This window comes from Camelus bactrianus, chromosome 20 (genome assembly GCF_048773025.1).
Source record: "Camelus bactrianus isolate YW-2024 breed Bactrian camel chromosome 20, ASM4877302v1, whole genome shotgun sequence".
Lineage (NCBI taxonomy): Eukaryota > Metazoa > Chordata > Mammalia > Artiodactyla > Camelidae > Camelus > Camelus bactrianus.
In genome coordinates, this window is record NC_133558.1 from 11237535 (window position 1) to 11261110 (window position 23576).

At 40.5% G+C, this 23576-nt stretch overlaps 1 protein-coding gene and 1 non-coding gene across 2 annotated transcripts; both read left to right on the forward strand.

The window, feature by feature from the left end:
• On the forward strand, window positions 1–23555 carry STMND1 (stathmin domain containing 1). Its single transcript, XM_045509684.2, has 5 exons — window positions 1–355; window positions 8857–9037; window positions 12774–12925; window positions 19268–19399; window positions 20081–23555. Exons 1-5 carry the CDS (start codon window positions 116–118, stop codon window positions 20363–20365), a joined length of 990 nt encoding a protein of 329 aa, XP_045365640.2. The 5' UTR covers window positions 1–115; the 3' UTR covers window positions 20366–23555.
• TRNAA-UGC (transfer RNA alanine (anticodon UGC)) lies at window positions 13681–13753 on the forward strand. The gene has a single exon. It is a non-coding gene; the product is annotated as a tRNA-Ala (tRNA).
• Window positions 23556–23576: the final 21 nt, after the last annotated feature.

Consider the following 23576-nt stretch of genomic DNA (forward strand, 5'->3'; position numbering starts at 1 on the left):
TCACTCCGCTGTAGAGAAGGCTGCGACTGACATCCCAGTTGGGACTCAAACGCCTCTGATCTTCCAGTTTCCAGTTACAAAAGTCCCCTCGCCGCCCAGATCCCAGGTGCGCGTGATGTGGTTTATTGTGGCAACAGTTCCTGGCAACTGCCCAGGCATCGGGCGCATCCTGCCGAGCCCTCAAGCGCGGGCGGTGGGAGAGGCTTCAGGCGCGGGGCGCAGGGGCGCGGGCGCAGGGGCAGCCCCGCCGGAGGCTCCGCGCGTGCCGCACATCATGGGCTGCGGGCCTTCCCAGCCCGCGGAAGAGACGAGACGCGTGCCCACGCCCAAGAAGGGCTGGGAAGAGGGATTCAAGGTAAAAACAAACAAGAAAACTAACGCGTGTAGGGCCTTGCGCCCCGGAGGCCTGACGATTCCCGAGCTTGGGGGCGCTGTAGTTGGCTGGAGCAGGTTCGGCTGGGGCTCACAGCCCGCCTGGCGAGTGGGCAGTTGGGTGGGCGGGGAGGGAGCGACTTAACTCAGCCAGCGTTTAACTGCGGTCTTAACCCGGACTCGTGCTGCTACGGGGCTAGCTTTTGTGATTCAAGAGTCCGCGAAAGTGGTCACACCCCAGGGCCCAGGCAGGAATAATGGGATGAGCGGTGCGTTCTGCCCGAGCAGGGTGACTAGAGATTTTCAGAGGAAGCTCAAGGTTCCTGGGAGAGGCCATCTATTATTTGCTTCCTAAAAGCGGGCCCTTTGGGAATTATTTAGCGCTGTAAGAGAACTTAGCAGCCGTCTGGCTGAGTCCTCTCGCTTCTCACAAGAGGATCCTGAGGCCCAGAGAGGCCCAAGATCCGACTTGCCCGAGGCTGCACAGCTTGTTTGGGAGCAGAGCTGGAGATAGAACCTAATTTTCAAGTCTCATTCCAGTATTCTTCCCACTCTTGCTCAAGGTGGCATCTCAAGTAATTCTTCTGGAGAGACAAAGGGGCATTTTTTTCTAGGATGGAGCATGGAGGGATGAGGGTGGAGGTAGAAATCATTTCTTTACATCCTCACCACCATCGAGATTCCACAGACAGAACTAGGAATCCACAAGGGTCTCTTGGAGAAGGGTTAGTCAAAGATAATGTTACCATGTAATTTATCATCAAAAGCAGGATACTCTGACACAACATTGTAAAATGGCTATAACTCAATAAAAAAAAAGTTTAAAAAAAAGCGGGATACTCATTATTAGTCTTCAAAAAAATTTTATTGAAGTATAGTTGATTTACAGTGTTGTTAGTTTCTAGTGTACAGCATAGTGATTCAGTTATACATATATGTACTCTTTTTCATAATGGGTTATTATAAGATATTAAATGTAATTCCCTGAGCTATACAGTAGGACCTTGTTGTTTATCTATTATATATAGTAGTTTGTATCTGCTTATCCCAAACTCCTAATTTATCTCTCCCCCTACATTCCCCCTTTGGTTACATTAAATTTGTTTTCCATATCTGTGAGCCCATTTCTGTTTTGTAAATAAGTTCACTTGTGTCATTTTTTAAGATTCCTCATATAAATGATATCATATGATATTTGTCTTTCTCTAACTTACTTTACTTAGTATGATAATCTCTAGGTCCATGCATGTTGCTGCAAATGGCATTATTTCATTCTTTTTATGGCTGAGTAGTTTTCCATTGCGTGTGTTCTGTGTGTGTGTGTGTATCACATCTTCTTTATCCAATCATCTGTCAAAGGACATTTAGGTTGCTTCCATGTCTTGCCTATTGTAAATAGTGCTGCTATGAACATTGGGGTGCATGTATCTCTTCGAATTAGAGCTTTCTCCAGATAAAAAGCAGGGTACTCTAAAGAGTGAAAGAGACGACTATAAATTTGCTGAATCTAAGCCCATACTGTCTGCAGTGAACCAGGATTTATGGTCACCCTTCCTAAAGGACATTTTGGAACTAGAGTTGAGAGCACGCACTTCCTCTCAGCAGGGTAAGACACTTTTCGGTGCCAGTTACAGCACCTGCAGTGTGTGAGGCGCATCTAAGGGGCTCTGGGAGTACATCAGAAACAAACCAGAGGCCAGTAGGGGCTGAGACTCAGGTTTAGTAGCTGGTGCTCGGGGGGGACGCCTGGGCCCAGATGACCTACATCTCAACACTGCTTTCTACTTTCCATCCCAACTGCCACTGTCTGCATTTAGGACCCTATTACCCTTCACTGGGTCTTTCTGCCTCCCGCATCGCCATCCTAACCAGTCTACCGCCACACTGCCACCTAGCGTCCTAAGAAAAAAATTCCCTGTAGTGTGCTAAAGTCTTTACATTTGGAGCCACCAGTCCCTCTAATGTTATCCTCCCCTCACCAGTTGCTCTCATTCGTGGACTCTCGGGGCTGCCAAACCACGAACTTGCAGTACTCGGCTCTTCCAGGCTTCATCACACTCCGGGCCTTTCCCCAGGCCATTCCCTCTTCCTGGAATGCCCTCCCTAGGCCCATTCCTGGTCCGCCTGATGAACTCCTACTTATCCTTCAGCGCTGAGCTCAAGCACCACGCTGTGATGTTCCCTTATCATGTGGTCAATGTTTGTTTAAAGCTCTTTATCCCTCATGATTTATGGGCTTCTTGGGAGCCGTTTGGTCATCTTTGTTATTATGCATCACTGCTGTGGAATAACATGTAGGGGTGCTCTGTTTTCTATTTTTCCAAAGAGAAATTAAGGCATTAATCCAGATAGTCACTGCCCCTTGCTTGGATTTTTGTCCAAGACTCCTAACCAGTCCCCCCTAGATACCTCCTCCACTACCAGCCTCCACCTCCTTCCAGCCCCAGACTTCCACATGACCTGCAGCGTGATCGTTCTAACATCAGATCTGAACCTGTCAGTTCTCTGATAAAAGTAAAAAAAAGTCCCCAACCCATAAGGGAGGCACACCAACCAATGGTCAAGAGTGTGACTACCCAGGTTTGATTTTTGGATTCACCACTTGTTAGTTGTGTGGCTGTGGTCAAGTTATGGGAGCTCTCTGTGCCCTGGTTTCCTTACCTGTAAAATGAGGGTGGTGATAGTTATTCTGCAGAGTTACTGTGAGACTTGAATGAATTCAGTTCACATTAAGTGCTCATAACAATGCTTGGCACAGAATAAGCACTTAAGGTTAGTTGTTACAATCACTATTATTAAAATTATTTCTGTGAGATAAAATCCTCAGTTCTTAGCCTCACTAGCCATCCTCCAGCTGATGTCTGTCAAATTTTCCAGTTTCATCTCTCCTGACCCTCAGAGTCTAGTCAAACCTCACCACGTGTTCTCCAGCCCCAGTCTGTTTCTATCTCTGTGCCTTTGAACCTGCTGTTCTCTTTCCTGCAGACCTTTCCTTCTGTGTCTTCCTGGACTACGTGCAAATACGCCCCCAAGTTTCAAGATGACTCAAGACCGCTGGCAGAGTGGACCTTACACCTTCTCTCATCACCGTTCAAAACATTTTGTTGTATTTATCTGTTTCCATGCTTGCCTCCATCCCAAGATATTGTTGAGGAAAAGAACTGTTCCTCGTCTTTGTATCTCGAGTGCTTGATACAGAGCTTGGTGCAGAGCAGGCATTAACAGATGTTTCTGGGATGACGGCATGTCCCTCTCCGTTCTTCTGCTCCCTTAGCGTCTTCTTGTCTCCTGGTGGCATAACTAGACTAATGACAGTCGGCAAGGACAAAATTCAATCTTAAAATAATGTGAAAGTAGACTCAGAGTTGACTCACCTATATACCTCTCTTTCCCCTCCCCAAGCATTTGACTTTGGAATCTGATCTAGGGAAAATGTGGTTGTTAAACACCCGAGCTACCAGAACAGGACTTTTTGCTACCTTCATCAATGCATGGGGCTGAGAGTTCAGTAGTTCGGCTGTGTCTTTAAAATAAAATGAATGCAGGCATGTTTGCTGGCATGAAATACTTATGTTTCTTTGCAGAACAACTTTAAAATATGCTGAATCAAATTTCCTGAGATCTGCCTCCAGACTTTCTCTTCACTTTACCTTAGACTAAAGTGGCAAGAAGACACAGTAGTAAAATAACGCTTAATAAGAAAAGCATGGGAAACTTTTTTAGTTGGAGAAATTCTGTTCTATACAATTAACTTGAAGTCCCTTGCTTAATCTAAAAGAGGAGAGATGAGACTGGAATAGATCTCTAAGTATCCTTCACAGTTTTCCTCTAAACTTTGACATGAAAATTGTTATCATCAGTAAAAGGGACTAACTTACTTTTTAAAGTCCAGCTTTTTAAAAGGTCATATTTCTGATTGCTTTTTGGAGGGTTGCTATTTATTATTACATTTATTAGAAGTAAACTAGAAAAAAATCAAAATTTGAAAATTCTTCCTGTTTGTCTACAGACAAATATATTTCTAAAGTGCATATCTGCCAATAATTTGATATAATAAAGTTTTAGCTCCAGGGAGCCTTGACAAATGACTCCTCTCTCCAAGCTGTTTGGCAAGTTTGTTTCCTCAACGCTTTAGAACATAACGTATGATACTGTCAGACCAAAAACCAACCAAGCAAACAAAAACCTTTCTATAGCTAAAAGTAATACTTTTTTTGGAATGCTGATAATTCCCATGCATAGCTTTCCTTTAGAACTCACGGCTTTTTAATTCTGTCTAAAATTCATAAAATATTTATCTCCAAAACAATGAAGCGTCAAATTAAGTTGATAGAAAATGTAGAAACATTGAATCTGTATTTCTGCTACAACTTCATCTCAAGGAAAAAAATGAAACCTTCCACCCACCTCCCCGACCCCTCCCCCTGTACCATCGCAGTTAGACTTCTTATTGGTGTGAAAATACAAACTCTGCATGCATAGATAGACCAAAAAAACTGTTTATGCTGTACCCCCGAGGGGCATAGATCTAATTAACTTGTAAATATCTCTCGTCTTTGAACTATGTCTATTCTCAAGTCTAGATTATGAAATTGGGTGTTAAATTTTCCAGAATGTGTTGCACATTGATAAGGTATTTGAAAGACATTATTAGTTTGCAGAAGAGAAAAACCTTACATTTCTGCTCCAGAGACTGAGGGCTGGTATACGTTCTTTTATGCTGGAAGAGTGTGTTTCGTCGGCTACAGTTTGAGTTTCGGTCACTGGCAGAGCTTGAAGGCAGACTGTCTAAATAAGCACAGATGGGAAAGATTCTTGCTCAAGCCTGGTTTAGTTGCTTTGATGAAACAATTGGGAGATTGTTCAGAACTGGGACATTTAAATTTATTCTGACTTGTAGCTATCAGAATATCTTTGTGAAAAGCCACCTTTTAGCCTGAAAACCTTCAGATTTGCTCTCAGTCCCAATGTGAGCATTTGTTTGTTTGTTTGTTTTTGTTGTTGTCATTAAATCAGTTCCATGTCTCAGGATCTCCAGTGGGAAATCTTAAATGGCAAAATTAATCCCTGCGTGTAACTCAATGTTCTGCTAGGTTCAAAAAATGACAGATCTGCAAAACAAAATGCACTCGTGAAAATATCTGTCTTACCATCACTGCAGATACTGGTTTTTAACAGTTCACTTAGAAAGGGGGGCAAGAGTGCCCAACATAATCTTTACCTTCAGTAAAGTGTGAACGGTGAACCCCTAAAAGATAAGCATCTGAAATATACATATTTCTATCTCATTTAACAAAGGAGCTGCTTTGTTATATGAAAGATATATATATATATATACACACACACACATATATACACAGAGGACAAATATATGAACTGAACAAACAAGTAAACAAACAAAACCTCAACCAATCTGAAATATGAAGCAGCACCAGGGGAAAATGTGAGAGCAAGTACTTGCTTTTCTCTTTCTTTCTCCATCTCTTTCTTCATAGACACAGCTACTGCCATGCAGCCCCCCAGTAGTAAGCTGACCCAGGAAAAGAGCCATTACATATATTACATGCTATGTTGTCATATAATAATAATCATATTATATCATACAGGGCCTCCTTTTATTACATATAAACTACATACATAAAGCATGTATAAAGCATATATGTAATAACTGCATATATAAAGCATGTTATTGTTCCAAGGCTTTCTTCTTGTGCTGATTTATATTTCAGATCCATTGCATTTTTGTTTGCTAACTTGTTTGTCTGTTCAATTGGTTGGTTTTTCATATTTTCCTGTGAGGTTCCGAGCTACAGAACTAATTAACCCTCAACACAATGGACTGATGTTGGTTTAGCCAGAGCAATCATGTGCTGTAAACAGGGTGATAAGGAATGTGAGTCTCCCTGAACATGTGAGAGTTGCTAATTGAATTATGGGAGCCGGAGGGTGATGGGGCCACCACAGCCTAGTTAAGGAGATTTCTACTCTGCCTCTGAGGGACTGCAGAGCACTTCGATGTGCTTCCAGAAAGTGGTCAGAGGTGCTTAGATCTTTTTAATTGGTATGACTTTTATTGTGAAAGTACCAAGAGTTTCATGCTAATGTCCCACTTTTGTATTCAGTTTTCCTAAAGGGAATATTTTCCGTTTAGTTCCTAGAGTCATAATTTACAGCACAGACGTTATGCCAATACTGTTTATTGTATTGAAAACTTCGGAGCAACCTAGACATCCTTTTGTAGGAACTGATTAAATAAATTGTGGTATAGTTGGCCTACCATGCAATCATCTAATGAACAACCACTCTCACCATTAAACAGAATGAGGTAGACCTATATTTATTGACATAGGTAAATGTCTCTGATGCATCGTTAATAGAAAAAACAGGTTATAGAAATACAATATCATTTAATATATATTTTTATGTCTTAACCAGTTTTATTGAAATGTAATTCACATATACAATTTACCCATCACTACAAACTAATTTGGGTACACTTTTGTCCCCTCCTCAAAGAAGCCACTCTCCATTGGTAGGCAACACACATTTCCCAAGCAATCACTAAATCTACCTTCTGTTTCTATTAATCTGCCTCTTTCAAACATGTGATACAAATGGAATGAATCTTTGTGACTGGCTTTTACTTAGCTTGGTGCTGTCAGCTGTCATCCGTACTGTAGTGTGTATCGGTACTCCATTTCTTTTTATTGCCAGATAATATTCCTTTGTGTGGATAGGCCACATTTAATTCATCTAGTCATCAATTGCTGGACATTTGGGTTGTTTCCACTTTGTAGATACTATGAATAATAATGATGAGCATTTGTGTGCAAGCTTTTGTATGAACATACATTTTTCATTTTGCTTAGATATATGCCTAGGAGTAGAATTTCTGAGTCATGTGGTGACTCTATGTTAAGGGGAAATTTTTGAGGAACTCTCAAACCGTTTTCCAAAGTGGCTGCACCATTGTATGTTCCTACGGCATCGTATGAGAGTTCCAAATTCTCCACGTCCTTGACGGCACTTCTCATTATGAGTCTTTTTCATGATGGTCCTCCTAGGGGGTGTGAAGTGATATCTCACTGTGGTTTTGGTTTGCATCTCTCTAGTGAAAAATGATACTGAACATCTTTCTATATGCTTACTGGCCAATTCCAGTTTATTTTTAAAGATTATATTTACATGATCAAACACATCTGGGAAGTTATATGCTAAGATGTTAGTAGTGCTCTGTCCAGGGAATGGTATTTCTTATTTTCTACTGTGTTTCTGTGTCAGTCAGGGTTTTACCAAAGGATCCAAGAACCAGTATGAAGGATGGATGGATGGATGGTGAGTGGATAGATATATAGATGTTTTACAAGTTTTACAAGGAATTGGCTTATACAATTCTGGGGGCTGGCAAAGCAAGTCCAAAATCCATACAATAGAATGGGTGGTCAGAAAGGATGGGCTGGAGCTTAAACTGCATCCACAGAATTCCTTCTCCCTCAGGGAAACCTCAGTTCTGCTCTAAGACTTTCAACTGATTGGATGAGGCCCACCCAGATCACTGAGGATCGTTTCCTTTACTTAAAATCAACTAATGGTAGATGTTAAGCACACCTACCAAAAACCATCACAGCAAAGCCTAAATTAGTGTTTGATTGAATAACTGGCTATGATAACCGAGCTCAGCTGACCCATGAAACTGATCATTACAAATTTTTTCTGTTTTATTTAATTATTTGTATGAGTCCATATTAATTACTTCATCTGCAAAAACAGTCAAGGTGGTTTCATTCAAAAAACCTTAATACACAGCGGTCCTTTTACTTTTCATATTTGATGGTTGAACTTCTGCACCTTGGTGCCCTTCAGAAAGCTCAGCATAGTCATCTGTGCCTGGTGGGTTCATATGAGTCACTAGGTCAGTTTTCTACTGTTGCTATAACAAATAAACATAAGTTTAGTGGCTTAAAATGACACAATTTTATTCTCTCATAGTTCTGGAGGTCAGAAGTCTAAAATTGGTTCCACTGGGCGAAAGTCAAGATGTTTGCAGGGCTGCTTCCTTTCAGAGGCTCTGAGGAGAGGATCCTTTTCCAGCTGCTAAGGCTGCATTCCTTTCATTCCTTGGCTGGTGGTCCTTCCTGCATCTTCATCGTTGGCACTGCAGCATCTTCAGATGTGTCCCTGCCTCGGTCATCACACCGCCATCTCCTTCTCTGTAGTCAGTCTCCCTCTACCTCCCTCTTGTAAGGACACCTGTGCTTGCATTTGGAGCCCACCTGAATAACGGGGGATATCTTGCCATCACACGGTCTTTAATTTAAGCACATCTGCAAAGTCCCTTTTGCCATGCAAAGTCACATCCACAGGCTGCTGGGTGCTCTTCAAGCCTGCCACAGACACTAGTCGGCTAAACAGTCACAAAGCGGACCTTGCAACACTCAGTTTCCAAGAAATCTTGACTCTCACAAAGCCTTTCCCTTTCCACAGGCTGATGCCCGTGGGGCTCATTCCTGGGAGAACTGCAGGCCCCAGGCTGAAGCTGCACTGCCCAGGGACTCTGTGGGAATCCCAGAAGGCCTGGAGAAGCAGGCCCAACTGGGAAGCTTACCTGGAACCATTCCAGAAAGTTCCCCATCTCCTAGTGAAAGAAACAAAAGACTAAATTCAGGTAATGGCCCTCATTCACGCTGATCTCTATAAAATACTATTTCTCAAATATATTTTATAATGTGTTTGGCGACTCCTTTCACAGCTTTGTGTCAGGCGATGCTTTAAATGGTGGGGTCCCCCTCTCTGAGACGTTAGGATTTAGCCACAGACCTTCATTATGTGAATAAATAATACTAACCATTAATCTTCTTGTCAATGAAATAATTAAAGCCATCTCTTTTTTTTTTAAAAAAAACTAAGAGCCCTTATCGGTGGTTGGGCTAGGCCTTGGGGATAGGAGGCTTTAGTTAAATTCCTCTAAATTTCACCACATTAACATCTTTCCAAGGGAAATTTCTGCATTTCGAAAAATAAAAATAAAACCTACATCAAGCAGTTTCTCCTGTCTCTCCCCATTCAAACTTATCGGCAAATATATAATAAAAATATCTTTCAAAAACATGGAAGACGTAATTATGTCCTGGTGTGTTCTTTAGAAGCTATTTGTGGTTTTCCCCGTGGTGTGTGTTCACTTTACCTGAGTTACCCTTCTGCTGTTAAGAGCCCTTGTTTGCATTTCCTCAGCGTTTGAAACAAATTGAACTTAACAGACTTCAAGGAAAAGTACTCTATTCTATCTGGGGAGAAAGCTTTCATTTCATTCCTCATCATAGTTTCTTCCTTAGGTGTAACTTAGAGTTGGAAAACAGGTGGCTTAATAGGTGAGATTCTTTTTCTTGGACTTCCATGGCAACTTGGGTTATCACAAAGTTCTTTTTTTATTGCCCATTTTATTTTTTTAGTTGAAGAATAATTGATTTACAACATTATATTAGTTTCAGGGACACAGTGTACAGATTCAGTATTTTTACAGATTATACTCCATTACAAGCTATTACAAGGTAATGGCTGTAATTCCCTGTGCTGTGTAGGACATCCTCATTGCTTATCTGTTTTATACACAGTAGTTTGTAGCTCTTAAACACCTGCCCCTATCTTGCCCCTCAACCCTTCCCTCTCCCCTTCGGTGACCACGCTTGTGTCTTCTATATCTGTGAGCCTGCTTCTGCTTTGCGTATACATTCATTTGTGTTGTTTTTCAGATTCCACATATAAGTGATATCATACAGTATTTGTCCTTCTCTGTCTGACTTACGTCCCTAAGCACACTCTTCTCTAGACCCATCACGAATTTCATATTTGCCCTCATCTCTTGCTTCTGATAGGGTGTAGACATGACCTCTGAGGATGAGGGAGGAGCTCAGGGATGCAGTGCAGGGACGGCTCCTCCCTCTCCCCCCTCCCCGAGTTGGGCCAGCACGCATGTCTTTTCCTCTGATACTTCTGTTAATGAAGAGCCCTCCTGGACTGCAACACGAGTGCTCAACGTCCATGTGTTAACAGACTACCGATTGTCAGGCGGACAGGGACCTGCACGCCCTCAGAGAGGCAGTCCTGCCATCTGTATGCTATTGGAAGCACTGTGGGGAGGGAGGGCCCCAGATCAGCAGGATGGAGCTAAGAGAAACCAGCTGGGGAGGGACTGAACTATCGAAGCAGGTGTTTTCATAGTGTAGTGCAAATACATTTTCAGGAATCATCTTAGCATTGAATAAATAGGAACTAATGCCCTGCAGTTTCTATTTGTTCTCTGCCCAGTTTCCTCTCTGTTTTCTCTCTGTATCATTGCTCTTCAGAGCTATAGAGTTTGTTACTCATTTCAAGTTTCACACTAACATTTCCCAAGTATTTCCTTTTATTTAAACAAAAGTTCTGATTTTGAATGGTTTCAGATAAGAAAAGCCACCCAGAGCAAAGAATGCCTGTATTCTTCCACCCGGATTCCCCAAGTGTGAACATTGGACCACACTGGCGTTCTCATCATCTCCTCCTCCTTCACCCTCCCCTCTCCCCCACTTCTCCCATACACAACTGTATTTTTTCTGAGAGTAAGTCACAGACATAATGATGCTTTACTCCTAAACATATCAGTGTGCATTTCCTAAAAACAAGGACAGCATAATGGCTCAAAATCCGACAATTACCACTGATCAAAAATCAGGCAGTTACCACGGATGCAGTACTGTTCTCTTTCCTATTCCAATGTCAGTCATCTCACAAATGTCCTTTATAAATACATTCCTGGTTCAAGATCAAATGCAAGTTCACGTGTGTAATATACTTGGCAAGTGGCTTTAGTTTCTTTTAATCTGGAACAACCCTTTGACTTTTGTCTTTTAAAACCTTGATATATTTGGAGATACAGGCCATTTATTTTGTAGAATGTTCCTCAGTTTGGGTTTATCTGATATTTCCTTATGATTAAGTTCAGGTTATGCATTTTTACCCAGAATACTAAAAATGATATTGCATCCTGTTTAGTACATCAAATCAGGAGGTATCTGATATGTATTTTTGACTTTTATTGTGGGTTTGGGTTTTTAGTTTTTTGGGGGTTTTTTGCCTTTCTAAAGTTTTTTTTTTTAATGGAGTAAAATTTATCAATCTTTTCTTTCTTTTGAATCTGGATTTTGAGACATAGCTAGAAAGCCTTTCCCTACACCAAGGTTAAAGGTGAATCTACCCATTTTTTGGTATGACTTCACTTTTTATACTTATTTTCTTTTTACTAGTAGCTTTTAAAAATTATTTTAATTTTTATTACCACTTTTTTCCCTTTAGGGGAGATAATTAGGTTGGTTTGTTTATTTTAATGGAGGTTCTGGGGATTGAACCTAGGACTGTGCCTGCTAAGCATGCGCTCTACCTCTTTGAGCTATACCTTCCCCCCCCGAGAAGTCTCTCATGCCAGGAAGGTTAATGTTCTAAAGTGAGAGATATCTGGTTTGTGTGTGTGTGCGTTTCCTATCTTCCCGCTACAAATTCATGAAAACTGTCTTTGTGAACCAGTGAGGTTAGAAATTTTCATAAAAAGACTCCATCCACCAGATGGAATGGATTTCTTACTCTCAGGACTTCCAGATGATTACAAAATAGAAGAGAGCTCATTTCTGAGGATTCCTCATTACACCTGTATTTTATGAGGTTGTGAAAAATGGACACTTGTTTGCTTATTTATGTAACTGTGTGATTTGTAACGGGGGTGGTCTCTCTCATTAGCGCCGTTTACAAAAGCTCCCCTATAAACTGTTTCAGTGCCATTTTTAGAATCACTAACAAAAATTTAGCTATCACGACTCAAATTCGGATTTGGTTCAAAGAGTCTTTTCAAAAAGGCATACTTTTACTGACATAGATTTAGCAGATGGCGTAATTGTAAACTCAGGGTTGCAGAACTGGAAGTCTCTTGGCAACATCACGCTGTTTATCCTTTGTATACAAAGCATAGAAACCAAACTGCAACTCATCAGAGTCACTGAAAGACTATCTCATTCATAGCTGTGGTTTAGCTTCATAATTCTTCCATGGAACCCATGTAATTGTACCCAAGTGTACAAGTGTTGTTACAACAAAAGAGTAGTACATAACAGCACATGAAAGACTTCTTGTTGTGTTACTATTTGACCTGCTAAGTAAACAGTGTATTGTGTTGATGTGTATCCTCTGTAAGAACATAAAGGATTCGAACTTCAAAGGATTATAAAGACTTGTAATAGAAACAGACATTTAGGTGCGAGTGTTGAGACTAAGAATTAATTAATGAGCATGATTGATAAGGCATGTATTTAGCATTTGATTGATAACATCTTCACGCTTAAATTTCACTTCCTTTTTTTCTTCTTTTCCTTTGGAAGACCCAGTGATCAATGGATTAATCCATAAACCCCAACCCTTAGAGAATGGAGAGCGACAAAAGTCATCAGACATCCTGGAGGAATTAATTGTTCAAGGAATAATACAAAGCCACAGCAAAGTATTGAGAAATGGAGAATCATATGACATCATGGCAAGTAATCCTGTGATTAACACTAGCTTATAGTTAAAATAGCAATAGAGTATGACTGATCACAAGTTATTTTTTCCAGCAGTATGCATCTGAGAGTCACAATACAGAGCACAGCCTTTATCTAAGCCAGTGTTTTCTCCCATAAACTCCCCCGCCCCTCTGCACACCATCCTTCTCTTACAGATTCAGGAATTGCCTGGTCATTAATGATTAATGAATGCAATAAAATATATCTTGGGTTTTACTAAATTTGAGACATAAAAAGCCCCATGGAATAAAAGGCCTTCCTTCTTTCAGCAATTTTTATTAAACAATTGCCTATGTACTAGGCATGTGAATATAAAACTGACCTCTGAGTTATCCAATAAGAAAATAGGTCTAAATGCCAAAGCTAAAACGGATATGCTTATACATGTATATACACACCCCGAGGTCCACCATGAGGAGATAAATGCAATTATAGAAATTATTAGACTCTTATTTTTCTTCACTGATTCATCTTGACTAATCTGTCATTGTTTTTCTGTCGTGTGAGCAATATTTTTAGTTTGATTTTAGCTGGTTGTGGCCAAAGTCTTGAGGTTTTAATTTTTAAATAAATTCTGTGTGAACCTGTGAAGAGGACAGGGGGTTTGTCATCATTTTGTTTTTTGTTTGTTTGTTTGTTTGTTTTAAGCCAATGCTCCCCGGCAGTACCAGTTGTCCTAAAGTAGAGACAGAGGAACGAAGTTGAAAAGAAGAAATAACCAAGGAGGGGAGAGTATAGCTCAGTGGTAGAGCATGTGCTTTGCATGCATGAGGTTCTGGGTTCAATCCCCAGTATCGCCATTTAATAAATAACTAAATAAACTAATTACATCCCCCTACAAAAAGATTCTTTTTAATTAAGAAAAAAAAAAGAACTGAAACGAAGGCTAAGGGAAAATGAATGGGAAAGAAAAGAAAGAAAGAAATGGTGGCAATAGAGACCAGAAATTATATCAAAGGTGCCTCCGTGGCAGCCAGTCCCCAGTTTTGTAGGGAAAACAATCAATTGTGTATAAAAGGATTAGTTATTTAAATCAAGTTTGCCACCCAGCCCCAGTAACTTAGTGTTTGAATAAAGGTAATTTCCTTCGCTGTGTGTAGGACACATTGAGAACTCATGAATAAAAGCCAAAGTGGTATTTTCTTTTGAGGAAAAATAAGTCCTGCAGAAAGTATTTGGCAAAAAGAAGGAGATTGTTAAGCCTTATTATATAAGGCTTATAATATTACCAGGCTGCCAATAATAAAAGGAAGTGGGGGACAAGGGGAGGCTAAAAATGGACCTTATAATGGAACAGATGATGCCAGCAGGATGACAACCTGCATTTGCCCAAGGGTAGCCATCACAATACAAGGCGGTTCAGAGCACCTTATCTTACTTCCAAGCGCTAAAAGAAGGGTGCCTCTTTAATATGGAAAGGGCGAGAGAGATTTTTTTTTTCTTGCTGTAGGTGAATCTCAAGGGGTCAGAAAAGAAAAAGTGTGTCAAAAAGAAAAGACAGGAGAGCCATCTGGAGGAGGACAGATTGTGAAATCGTTCCGGATCTAAGCAAGGCCTTCTTCAGGGAGATGCTATGGAACTTTGATGCTCACACCAGAGGGAGTAGCATTAAAATTTTTTTTTCAGTAATTCAGACGCCAGAGATGAATGAGTTCAGACTCAGATCTCACAAGGGCACCAGCAAGGTTAATTAATATAAGCTACATCGTGAAAGGAACTTATCTATTAAAAAATGAGAACTACAGGCTTGACTCTCAGTAACATCCTTAAGAGAGCCAAAGATGAAGTCTGTGTCCGCATTATGTAGAGACGGAATGGTTGTCAGGAGCATAGTTGAACTGTTCTCGAAAGTATTTAAATGCGACAGGACTGCAGAGGTAGGCAAGAATAACACAATTCTTTTTTCTTTTCTTTCTTTCTTTTTTTTTTTGGAATTGGGCCAGGATGTCCAACATAAGCCAGACTTGCAGACCTGAGCCACAACGCACAGCTGTGCATTGGATTGCCCAGTGCAGTGGTCCTTAACCTGCACATTTGCCTCACCCAGGAAGCTTTCAAAACTCCTGGTGCCCACGCCCCACCTGGCACTAGTGGCTGGAGGTGGGCCCAGAATGTGGTGCTTCTGAAAGCTTCCAGGTGATTCCTGTGGGCAGCCTAGGCTGTGAGAACCACTGCCATGAAATTTCAATAAAAATGTCCACCAAGCCCCCAGATTCATTACAAAGCTGGGAAGGGATAACACTTTTGAAACTGAAATCTCCCCCAAAATAGGGTCCGAAAATACCCCTGAAAATATCCCATATTTTCAGTAGAGAGCTGAGGTTACACCCAGGAAGCATACGGAAATGAAGACGAGACATACCTGCTCAGCATCACATGTGAAGTCTCATTCAGTCTAGGTGTAGCTGTGAACGTGTGTGCTGGACACCAGGTGTCTTGAATATTTGAAAGAAAGTTCTGAGGCCAATGTGAAAAGATGAGAATGAATATTTAAGGACTGAGAGGGGAACCATATAAAGAATGGAAATACTATGAGACAGTGAATACTTTTGACTAAGAAACAAAGAGCCAAAAGAAACAAAAGGGAAATGGTCAAAAAAGAGATGTTAATGTCAGCAGGTACCATGATGTGATGAGTCCGGTCGGACATGGGAAGACCATTTCTTCATTGCTCAAAAAAAAAACTTAAACTATGATGGGAAAAAACAGAACAATAAATGTGAGAATACTTTAAAAACAAGGCTTCTAATGTAGACCAACAGTATACTGAAATACAAGGGAATTTTAGACCTAGATCTTTCCCCTTTGTAGCCAGGTTGTCTTCTTTAATTTAGTTATCATTTGGAGTGAAACTAATAAAAGATGATGAAAAGGGGGAGGGTCCCGTGTGAGCCAGTCTCTTCCTAGAAATCCACGGCAGTTTCTGTGTCCTCAGCACCATCCCCACCGTGGTCTTTTTTCTTTTTTTTTTTTTTATTGTGGTAAATTTAAAATACCATTTTTTTCCCTTAATTTTTTCATTATCTGTTATTTGACAAAGATGACAGCAATTCCAGAGCCACTCTGGATAACCTACCTGAAAGCATCTTCATGTTAATAGGTGTCATGCTCACTCAGAAAGAATCATGATATGTAAAAGATATATTATCAGACTAAGTGAATCTTCGAATATATTTGAAAACATTGTAATGAGACTCCAGTGGCTGTGTTACATATGTTGGTTTCATATACACGTAATTATGTGTATGGATTGGTACACATCTCTTTAAAGAGATGGGACTGGCTCTCACTTATCCACATAGGTGTTATCCACTTTAGGTGTCATTTATCCCAGACTCATTTCTCCTGTCCTGGGTCTCCCTCCACAAGATTCTCAATTCTCTGTCGATGCCTCCTGCCTCTGGTCCAAGTTTATTCCCTTCTCCAGGCGACTTCTGTACTTGATAACCTTTAATGTAGTTAGGGAGTTTGTTCACATTGAATCAGAGCCTCTAACATTATTTGTTGAACCTCACGGGAGTTTTTTAAGGAGGAAGACATTGGCTGGGTGAAAACTGAATAAAGGCAGTTAACACTCAGAGTGACCGTCTTAGGAACTCTAGCAGTGACAGAGCAGGAATGAGACCTCTTGTGAGAAACTTTGGCTTATTCTATGCACAAGACTCCCATTAAGAGAGCACAGCCAAGGTAGGTTTATCTGTGGGTTAACGAGGAAAGCTCTGAGGAATACACAGTGGATGCAAAAATGAATGTAATCTTATGGTTACCAGGCGGAAAGCGGGTGGGAGGGATAAATTTGGGAGTTTGAGATTTGCAAATATTTACTACTATATATAAAAATAGATTAAAAAATTTCTTCTGTATAGCACAGGGAACTATATTCAATATCTTATAATAACCTTTAATGAAAAAGAATATGAAAACGAATATATGTATGTATATGTATGACTGGGACACTGTGCTGTACACCAGAAACTGACACACTGTAACTGACCATACTTCAGTTAAAAAAAAAAAAAAAAGAACTAATGTAGTATACAAGTTAGTTTGGCTAGAAACAAGACCCCAATCTTATCGCAGCGTCTTTGGGCATGGCATCCTCTGATCGTGTTCTTAAAGAAAATAATTGAACTAGTAACTTCCATAGGTTTTAAGGTTTTTTGTTTTTTTTTTAGAGTTTCTATGGGTAGCACCTCTCTGCACATAATGTGATCATTGCTATCATTTTTAAGTGCCAACAGTTGATAAATCCTGACTTTATAAAATCCAGTGGTAAAGAATACAGATATTGTTCCCCAGGTTTTCCAATACTTTTCCTTAAAATGTCAAACTTGACAAAGGACAAGGGCTGCACATGCAGGATTAACTTCTGCCAGGGGAGGAAGTACATGACTTCTTAGGCATCGTTTTGGGGGTAAAGCCATAGGAAGCGTCCACGCAAACCGGAAATCCCAAGTTCTCTTGGAGCTGTTAATCTCATCATTTTAGTGAAGTTTCAGACTCCTAGGTAAGCCTGGTAGAGCCTTTCTTGTCTGGATCTTAGACGACTATTCCGTTCTCTTTTAGCTTCTAGGAGTGAATTTCCCTAAAAAAAACTTGTTTCATGTTTCGCACTAATTTCACAGTCTCTCTAGTTGAGCCGTAGCAAGTGCGTCCCTCTTGTTAACAGGAGGCTCTTGCCAGCAAAAGCCTAAGAGCCAATTGTCATAAAAATAATAGAATGATGGGGGAGGATGGACTTGCTTTGACAAACATCTCCCAGTTTTCCTGTAGCGAACAACTTCTCACCACATAAAACTGTCTGAAGGCTGTAACTGAGCCCAAACTTTAATAAATGTTTTCCCTTTAAGAGGTTTTCTAAGAATCATAGATTTTAAAGCTGGAGGGAAGCTTCGTCGTCCTCAGCAAATTGCAAAGCAGTGGTGATGGTATAATTTTGAGAAAAATGAGCCCAAAGAGAAGTGCTTTGTGTCAGGTCACACAGCGGGTATTTGTGGAAGGCCCGGGATTAAATAAAGGCCAGCGCTCCTGCCTGCTGGCCCCGTGATTCTGAGGCTCATTTCTCCCCTTCGTGACAAATACTGTATTTGGTTATGATTCTGTGCACTATCACTGAAAAAAGTCACTGCTTTCACTGGATGAAAAGGAATTACCGTTTCCCGAGTGGCTACTGTATACTTTCCTTTTTTTCTTTAAATCCTGTGAAATAAATGCTATTAAACCTATTTGACAAATGAGGAAGAGAGGCTTACAGAGTTTAAGAATTCATGCAAGGCCACACCGTGACTGAGCCAGGATTCAAACCCAGGGCTGCGTGAGTTCAGATCTGGTGCCCTTTTCTGCAAAGCTGGACTGTCTTTCTTTGTGTGATTTATTTTCTCAGTAACTACTGATTGCAATCTGAAGAAACGGTCTTTTAGAGATTACAATGAATGTCAGTTCCTCCTTTGTCTGTAAAAGTCTTTAGAGAAGTTACCTAGAACAGTACAGGAGTACCTCATCGAAGATACTGCAAGTTTGGTTCCAGGCCACATCAGTTAATTCTCTCCTCCACGAGATCAAAAGCCCTAAAACTAGTCTTGATCCCAAATGAAAATCATTTGTAGCTTGTGGACTATTATAAGATCATGAGGTTTAACTTTTTACCTTGAACTACAAATTCATCATTCATTCACCACCTTTTCCCATCTTATATTCATTCTCCATGTTTTTTATTTTTCCTTCTTATGAGCTCTCCTCCATCTCTGTATTTTTTTCATGTTTTTTGATAACAGCCTCTTTTTACCTAGACATCCAATAGATATTTTTTTCTTTAGGAATGAGTTCTGTTGTTACCAGGAATTAACTCTTTAGGAATGAGTTTGGTCGTTGAACAGTGGTCACACCATGGTTTTAAAGTCTGCCCAAAAATCTGTTTAGATTTTTAGGACTAACATCTTTTTTTTTAACTTGGAGTGACATTTACAATCATATCAACCTCAACATCTCATTTACTGTTTTTGAGGCGGGTGGGGAGATGAGGACTATATTTATGTATTTATTTATTCATTTTTTAATTTTATTGAAGTACAGTCAGTTTACAATGTTGTGTCAGTTTCTGGTGTACAGCCTAATGTTTCAGTCATACACATACATACATACATTCTTTTCCATTATAGGTTACTACAAGATATTGAATATTGTTCCCTGTGCTAGACAGAAGAAACTCATTGTTTATCAGGACTAACATCTTAAGCAATATTTATTCTCTCTCTTCTTTCTCCTCTGCCAGTGAATACATTTGTTTCTCCATTTAAAAAAGTGTCTTCCTCCAGGTGAACACGACTGAGAAGCCGTTGAGAAAGCCACCAGCCAGGCTGAAAAAACTTAAGCTCAAAAATGAAGTAAAAGATTTCTCAATGAAGGACATAGACGAGCAGATGCAGGCAGTGGAGGAGCGCAGGAAGGTACCAGCCCTCGCGTGAGGCGCGCTGCCCGGGAGATGAGCTCATGTGCTCCGGCCTCTGCAGTCGGCAGCTTTCAGGCAGAATGCATGGATTTGTCACAGTTATTTTAGTGATCTATATGCTGCCAATGCTGTATGTTTAATTTCTCTAAGTTTTCTTTGTGTGGGGGAAGAAATGAAGCAACTATCTTGAAGTTGGTGGAATTACAGTTTCTTCTGTGTAGCCTAGGGAAGCAATATCCAATTCTGAGAATTAAGTAGGGAGTTTTTTTCCCATGAAAAAAGAGAAACTTCTATGGGGCCAGAGATGGCAAGAGGTCCCTGGGTGGAGGGTGGGAGCTGAGGGCAGGCTGCGCAAACGCTCAGACAACTTTTGCAGCATTCACGCACATGGTCCCCATAGTAACCCTCGCCAGCCATTCCAGGAACCAGCCTTCACAGCTTTGGTCTGACAGCCTCTACCTCCATCTCTCTGCTTGGCCTCTGGGAGGGCAAGGACGAGGACGTAGCTCTGGTGGGCGTGGGGGAGGATGTCTGTCTCTTTCAACAGTAATTCCCCAACATCTGTTTGTTAAGTGACTGAATAACTAGAGAAGCCAGGAATGTTCATTAGAGGCAGTATTCATGAGAACCTGGAGGAAGTTACTTGGACTCTTTTTCACTCTTTAATACTGCTTTTCAGACTAAAGAAGAAGAAATAAGAAAAACGCTATGGGGTGACGGAAGTCGGCCCCCAGCCCATCATTCAGATGCAGCTGAACCGGGTGAGATGGAGGTTCCATTGGCCAAAAGACTTGAAACTGAGAGCTCTACTGTGTTTGAACCGTCCCACCTGCAGGAAGGAAAGCTGTTGAAAAGGAAAAAGAGTAAAAGTGACACAGCCTCAAATGACAGAATGTATGGTTATGAAGGTATTGGGGTGGTGGAGTCAGACATGTCCTACAACCAAGCAGACGATGGATTCTAATGAGACGTTTTATGTGAATTTTGTGAAAAGGCACCCAGTTCTCCCCAGGTGTGACATTCTTAGTCTGTCTCATGTTTTCTTTGAATGCCTCACCCCTCGCCCACTGGGATGTGCGGTGGACTTAGAAATGACTGTGTGAGCTCCATGCGCTGGCACTTAGCTGAGTAAACTCAATGGCTGTGCAGTTTTTTTAAAAAAAAGAAGATATGACTAGCCTCCCCATTATAAAGTTGTCACTCTCCTTCAGTGTGGCCTCAAACATTGTGATAATGTCTTCAATTTGTGAGCACCTTTCAGCTTGTGTTTGTGCCAAATGAAATCCTTTTTTTGTTCCTGCCATCCGAGGGTCCTTTAAGACAAATTGTATGGACTTGTTTTATTTTAATGGTCTGTATGCTTCTTGTGCTGTATGTGTGGGTTTGTTTGTTTTTTTTTTTTTAATTCCCTTTGTGTTGTGATTAAAGCAATAGCCTAAAGTTGGTTGTATTACAGTCTTACCCATATAGCTTAGGGAAGCAATACCCACTTCTCAGAATTAAGTGAGGTGTGGAATTTTCTTCACATGAGAAAAGAAGAACTTTAATTGGGGCTGCGGTGGGAGGAGGCCCGGGGAGGGAGCGGGTAAGCTGAGAGGAGGCTATGATGCTAGTGGCTGGGGACTTTCCTGGCCCTCATCTTATTGGACTCATACTGTGGTTCTTCTCCCTCCCTTACACCCACATCCAATCAATTATCAGGTCTTAGGAGTCGACATTCTATAAATATCTCATACCCCTTTTCATCCTTTCCCTAGTATTTCCTGTATTACCTACATCAGACCACCTGACCATCATTCAGCTGGATTACTACAACCGTCTTCTCAATATTTACTCAATAACCTTCTGCTTAAAACCCTTTGTTGGCTCCCTTTTATGATCAAGATAGAGTCCAGACTTCTTTTTGTCACTGGTAGGGCTCTCAGCTTTCATAGTTTGCTCCCACTGAACTTCCAGGTCCTCAAACTCAGCACACTCTCCCTAGCCTCTGGGTCTTTGCACATGCTGTTCCCTGCTTCCCTTCTCCCTTCTCACTGCTTGATTTAACTTGGCTTCTTGTTTTTCATGTCCCCACTCAGACACCACTTCCTTCAAACCCCCTGGTCTGGGTAGGGGCCCCTCTCTCATAGTTGGCTTTTGGCAGCCCGGATTACTCAGTGTCGCACTTACCACACTCTGTAGGAATCATCTGATGCATTTCTATCTTCACCACCCGATATGTCAGTTTGAACAGGGCAGAGGATGGGTCTGTCTTGACTGTGGTTGCATTTTTGTACCTTGGAAAGTGAATGGCACACAATACATGCCATGTAAATATTTCTTCAGTGGATGAATCTATATATCCAGCCATCCTTGAGAAGCAGGACAGCCCCAAGAGATGGCTTGTTTCTCTGGGAACCAGTGGCTGGGGGCAGGGCTGATGGGAGCTGAAGACCGCTGGGCACCTCCTAAACACGTTATATGTTCCCTTTGTGATGCTGCAAATAAATGCCTCGTGTATTCTGTAGCCTGTAGGACTGAGGACTCCTGCAGCCAGTGAGGTATGACGGCAGTAGTAGAGTTCTTTCAAAACTCATTCCAGAACCAAAACCTTTAAGAATCAAAGTCTACATCATACAGCGGTACCTTGGAAAGTCCTGTAGGCTCCCTGGGCCTCCATTGCCTTATATGTTAATTTTGGATCGCCAGTCTCACGGCATTGTACCCAATGACATAATGTGTTTAAAAGCACTGTGTAAACTAGAATACGCCAGAATCTTTATAGCATATTATTTATATAAAATCCTCTGTGGGTCACATGATCATTTTCATCTGCCCATAGGTTTTTCTATGGAGTTGATCTTGTGGCCAGTCTTGTAAAATATTAGAGTAACTGATGATTTACTGGTACGAAATGATTGTACTGGGACAGTTAGGAAGAGCTGGAGTATCATTCAGATCTCTGCAAATAATAAAATTTAAATGACCAAAAAATACATTCAGTGCAAATTTATAGTCATTGTTGTCAGGTAAATTGTTCCTCAAATTTGCCAAGTACCCAAATAATACTTTTTCTTGGAAACTTACGCTCTTGCCTATGCTCTTTATAGAGGCTTAGAAGACACGTTTATTGAGTTAAATATATGTATAATATAGATGTGAGCATTCTCACATATACCTGGCTTGAAAGGCTCTTCCTATATATAAACATGCCAAATAGTGACACACCCTAAATGAGAAGCCACGTATCTTCTTAGCAGGACCATCCATTTTAACAGGATGGAAAGAGAGAAAATGTTTATTTTATCTACTGAAATAACAGAATTGTTTTTCTCATTCTTAAAGTTTTGAACAATCACCAGGGTATTTCAATTAAAACTAAACCACCACCATCAGGAAGTTATGAGTCAGGAAGACGAGATTAAGATTTATAATCATTTTAATTGAAGGGGGAAAAAACTTATGGGTGATTTGTAATTGTTCAAAGGAATATTTAAAAGGTGTATTTTAAAATAGTTTGCAGATATTTCAAATACACACAATGTAAGAGTCTTATGTTAGCAAAAGTAATTTTGCAAACACAAAGACAAAAATAGAATTTATCAGTGTTGCTATAGTGACGACCAGCAATTTATGACTGTGTCTACTTCTGTTTATTTTATTATCAATAAATAGTTAGTCTTTGAAGGCGTAATTATACAGTAAATACTGCATTTTGAAGATGTATAATGCTATGGCGTGTCAGTTGAGAGATCACTTTTGCACCCACGTATAACATGTATATGCAGCGCCTTCTTGTAGGATGGTGAAATTTATGTCTCAGAAGATCAATAAATGGCATTATTTTGAAATAAAGTGTGGGAGATGACCATTATGGTCTCTCTGTGTCACTTCTATTTGCTTCTTAAAAATAATACCTGCCTTTGTTTTTTTTTAATTCCATTAATAATATGTAATAGGAAATATGCACTGAAAAATATAATCAAAAAATACCAAGAGTCCAACATTTTCCTCTCCCACCAAGAATCCTGCTAGAAACATTTTGCTTTAGGTGCCTTGACATTTTTCTCCTCTTTTCTTCTACTACATAAGCTGTTTTGTAACTTGCTTGTCTTTATTCAAATGTACAGTATCTTTTCAGGTAAATAAATCTACTCCCACAATATCATTCTTAATGATGTAACATTTTTTAGCTT